Below are 4,799 nucleotides of genomic sequence, written 5' to 3'. Positions count from 1 at the left end.
CAGGGGTGACTGCTTCCCTCAGCCGCCTCGGGCGCGGGACCCAGAGAGCGAGGCGAGGGGCGCTGCGTCCCGCCCGGTGGGCCTGGGGGCTCGGGGGCGCCATGCGGGGACCCCGGGCGGTCCCCTTGCGCACGCGGACGCTGCCCAAGCCGTGCGTGCTGCTTCTCTTGTCCCTGCTGTTGGACCGGATCCGTCCCCAGGGTGAGTCTGCAGCGCGCACGCCGGGGTGCGCGCCCCCCCACGATGAGCCAGCCGCCGGTGCAGTGGCCCCACTTGAGTCCCAGCTCCCGGGCCCTGAAAGGAGCAGAGGAAGGGGAGGCAGCGAAGTCAGAACTCCAGTCGGAGGGTAGGGGTGGTGACAGCAACAGGATGTGGCGGGTATCGCACTACCCCAGTAGAAAGGGGGAGCAGGGAGCCCGGAGGCGGGTGGGGGCGCCCAGTGCTCCCTTCTGGTGGCTCACTTCCATAACGACCCCACAGTTGCCACAAGTCCTGGAGGGTGCAGTGACACCTCCTTTGGGACCTTCCCGCCCCCCTCTCCAGGTAGCCCAGGTCCAATGAGCTGTTACAGAGTTGAGCTCTCTGGGAACTTGAACTGCTCGTGGGAGCCTCTTGGGGACTCAGGAACCCCGTCCACGCTGTACTTCCAGAGTCAGAAGTAGTAAGTGCACAGAGCGGGTTGGGGAAGGAAGTGGGCATTGGAGAGATGGGGAGACGGGGGTGGGGGGTGGGGGGGTGTGTGTCTTCTCAGGCAGAGAGGACCCAGGAGTCCTGGCCCCCAAATCTCAAACTTCAAATCCAGATTCCTTCGCTTCTTTGCTGTGTGACCCAGGCCCTACCAAGGCCCCTCTCTGAGCCTTTGTTTCCTCTCCTAATGAAGATAATCATGAAACCTGCCTCCCAGGTTGATTCTGAGGAGTCAGTGAGTTAAAGCATTTGACAAGGGGGACAGACTTAAACAATCAGAAGCTATTTTTCAGTGCTGTGTGGCATTAGACAAACAGCTTCACCTCTCTGAGTCCCTGGGAAGATGATGTGTTCATCTGGCTGTGCTGTCTCCAGCAGTGAGTAAAGCATGCAGATAGCCTTGACCTCGTGGGACTGCCGGCTCTGCTGGGGACAGAGATTTCCCTTTAAGATGAATCATACCTGGAAATTCAGCATTTCAAATTCTGCTAGGTGAAGGGAGACTGAGGGGGCCCCCTAAAAGGAGGGAATGAGGAATGGGGAGACAGGTTTAACCTGGTGGAAGTTGAGAGGTCAGTTAAAAGACTATTTAAAAATTTCTTTAAGGAGGTGAAATTCACCCAACCAAAAAAAAAAAAAAAAAGAGGAGGTGAAATTCACATACCCTGACACGAATCATTTTAAAGTGCACAGCTCAGCGGCAGTGTTTGCAGCCTCCACCTCTACAAGTTGTAGACTTTGTCATCTTCCCCAGAGGACAGCCACACGCTCCCCGGGCTCCTCCCCTGCCCCTGGTAACCACTAGTCTGGTGTTCCTTCTATCCATGGATACCTGTTCTGGGCTCTTTATATGAATGGGATCATAACACACATTATGTGACCTGTGCCTGGCTTTTTTTCACTCAGCATGTTCTCAAGGTTCAGCCACGTTGTAGCATCTATCAGCATCTTATTCCTTTTTATGGCCAAATAACATTCCATCCCACGAATGCACCGTGTGGTGCTTACCCATACATCTCCACTAATGGACATTTGGGGGGTTTTGACTGCTGTGAATGGCACTGCTGTGAATATCTGTGCATAGTATCTGAACACCTGCTGTCAGTTGTTTGGAGTAGAGACCAAGAAGGATAAGCCGGATGGCAACTCTCTGCTTAACTTCTGAGGACTTGCCCAACTCTTTTCCAAAGCAGTTGTACCATTTTACATTCCTACCTGCAATGTACAAGGTTCTGATTTCTCCACATCCTCACCAACACGTCACTACTTTTTTTTTAATCTGATGAAGGTTTTATTTTAAATCCTTGAAATCTACTTCTACGACTTCCTCATCTCCTCTTTCTCACTTAGAAATGTTCCGTCAACCCACCCAGGCAGCTCTGTATCCAGGTTAGTCAGAAACTGGTTTTTATCCCCTCTTCCCTTGCCCCTAACTAGATTCAGCCCCCATCATCTCTTACCTGGACCACTGTCCTGATTTCAAGATTCCCACTGTCACTTTCCATGGTCTGTTCACCCCCACAGTAACAGAGGGAGCTTGTGAGCCCCTGAGTCTAGACATGTCCCTCTGCTTAGAATCCTCCATAGCTCCAGCTTCACACTGGTCCCACTGCAACTCACAAGTCTCACCCTCATCTCTCCCACCATCCAACTCCCTCCAGTCACTTTAGCGCCCTCACTGTTCCTCAAGTACATCCAGATTGCTGGCCTCAGGGCCTTTGCACTGACTGTTCCCTCTGCCTAGAATGTCCCAAGTACTACGTGACTCCTTGTTCATCTCTTCAGGCATTTGCTTTAATATCTCCTCGTGAATGACTTCTCTGTCTCCTTAAAGCTCTATAAATCAATACTGTAATTCTCCCTATATCATCTTGAGCCTCTACCACTTACCACTAATATGACACCAAAAATATGCTTCCATATTTGTTTCCCATCTATCTTCTCTACTGCAACATCAGCTTCAGAGACCATGACCATGTCTGTTTTGGTCCAGGCTTCCTCCTTAGCTTCTGAAACAGGATCTAACACTAATTTGCTATTTGCTGACAAGTGGTTGAGTGTATGTAAATGCAGATGCTTCCATGTGGCTTGACATTTATCTTACCCCATTTCTGCTTGCTACCTTCTCTCTAATTTTTTTATATGTTAAAAGAGATAGCTCAACACTCTATACTAATCGTATACCATAAACACAGCAATGAAAACCCATTTCAAATTGGAATAATAACCACAGGCATGCTGTTGTTGTGGGGCCACCAGTTGATTATCACCCATAACAACCCTATGAATAACAGACTTGACCTTGGCCCTGTCCTGTGCCATCCTCACCACCTCCAACAGACCTGATTCCACTGTTAGAGTCACCGTATCAGTCCACCTTTGTTGGGGGTCTTCCTATCCTACACTGACCCTCTTCTCCAACACTACAACTCAAAATGCTTTTTTTTGGTCATCCTCAGTAATTGACAAACTTGCAGATGTATAGCAAGTAATTGAAAAAACCATTTGGTCTTGGGTCAGGCACACCTTAGTCTTTAAATTGACATCCTTGCTCTTCACCACTTTGGAGAAATTCCTGAGAACAGATTTTTCTAGTGCAATTTTTCTTTTGATTTTTTGACTGGTACCAAGGCTGCTGATTGTGGGTCCAATTAAGATGAAATTGTTGACAAATTCTATCTTTTCTTCATGTATCATGATGTTGCCTATCTGTGGTGAGGAGTTTTGTTTTCTTGATGTTATTTGATCTGTAGAAAGTGTTTCAAGTCCTTCATACTTTTCAAAAGCAAGATGGTGTCATCTTGAGAGCCTTCCTCCAATCCTGATGCTACATTCTTCTTCATAAAGTCCAGCTTCTTGAATGATTTGTTTGAGACACAGATTTAATCGGTATGGAGAAAGGATGCAGCCTTGACACACACACATTTCTTGATTTTAAAGCCATGTAGTGTTCCCTTGCTCTGTTTGGACAATAGCTACCCTGTGGATGACAGATCTAAGCTTTACCTGATCCTGGGTGGTTCTTATCCTCTCTGCTGTGCTCACCGTGTCAATCTGCCTCCTTGAGTTTCTTCCTCTCCTTTTCTGACATTCTATCATTCCAAACATGATATCCTTTCCCATAGACCTAGCCCGTCCTGACAACATGCCCCAAGTACTCCGGACTTTGCTGTTGTTGTTGTGTGCTGTCGAGTCGGGACTAACCTATAACTGACCATCCAGCAGGTTTTCAGAGGCAGTTAATTGCATGGGAAGAGATTGCCCATCCTACTCCCGTAGAGCAACTGGTGGGTTCAAATTGCATGCTTTCAGGATTGCAGTACAGTTTTTTACCACGCAGCACTCCCTTTTCACAGATTCACATCCTTGCCACAAGCGAGACATCTTCACCCCATTGCATCATCCCCAAAATGTTACATTAACTCCAGGTCCAAGATATCACCTTCTGAATCATCTAAGTTAAAGATGTGTGGGATTTTGTTGTTGTGAGGTGCCATCGAGTGAACTATGACTCATAGTGACCCTGTGAACAGCGGATCTGAACTCTTGCGTCATCCTCACAATCTCTGCCATGCGCAAGCCCATTGTTGCAGTCAGTCCATCCTGCTAAGTGTCTTCCTCTCTTTCTCTGACCCTCCACAATTCCTAGCGTGATATCTTCTTCCAACAACCGGCCCCTCCTCAAAACATGACCAAAGTACGTGAGATGAAGTTTCACTGTCCTTGCTCTGAGCACCTTAGTTGTACTTTCTCTAAGACAGATTTGTTTGTTCTTTTGGCAGTCCGTGGGATATTCAGTATTCTTCTCCAATGCCACAATTCAAAGGCCTTGATTCTTCCACAGACTTTCTTACTCGTTGTTCAACTTTCAGATTAATACAACACAATTAAAAATACGCTGTCTCTTGGATTAGGCACATGGATTGATTTTTAAACTGACATCCTTACTCTTTAGCACTCTGGAGAGGTCCTCGACAGCAGATTTTCCCAGTGTACGGTATCTTTTGATTTTTTTTATCTTATTTATTATTATTAATTTAATGAAAATTTACAGAGACTTTGGATTTCCATTCATTCATTGTTGCACTTTTCGCCCTGCCCACCCCTTCCCC

General features: G+C 47.4%; 1 protein-coding gene across 1 annotated transcript in view; it reads left to right on the top strand.

Annotated features, from left to right (window-relative positions):
• Nucleotides 1-101: 101 nt before the first annotated feature.
• The window catches only part of IL27RA (interleukin 27 receptor, alpha), a 33,051-nt gene continuing 28,353 nt past the window's right edge, over nucleotides 102-4,799 (top strand). The window contains exons 1-2 of the mRNA XM_006900819.1: nucleotides 102-201; nucleotides 544-661. Of these exons, the coding sequence (XP_006900881.1) occupies nucleotides 102-201; nucleotides 544-661 (218 nt within the window). The remainder of the gene's footprint in view (nucleotides 202-543; nucleotides 662-4,799) is intronic.

The sequence above is a fragment of the Elephantulus edwardii genome, unplaced genomic scaffold (genome assembly GCF_000299155.1).
Source record: "Elephantulus edwardii isolate Elephantulus edwardi_28Jun2011 unplaced genomic scaffold, EleEdw1.0 scaffold00296, whole genome shotgun sequence".
Taxonomy (NCBI): Eukaryota; Metazoa; Chordata; class Mammalia; order Macroscelidea; family Macroscelididae; genus Elephantulus; species Elephantulus edwardii.
The sequence above is the reverse complement of the archived record's forward strand: the minus strand, read 5'-3'. Positions and strand labels throughout refer to the sequence as shown.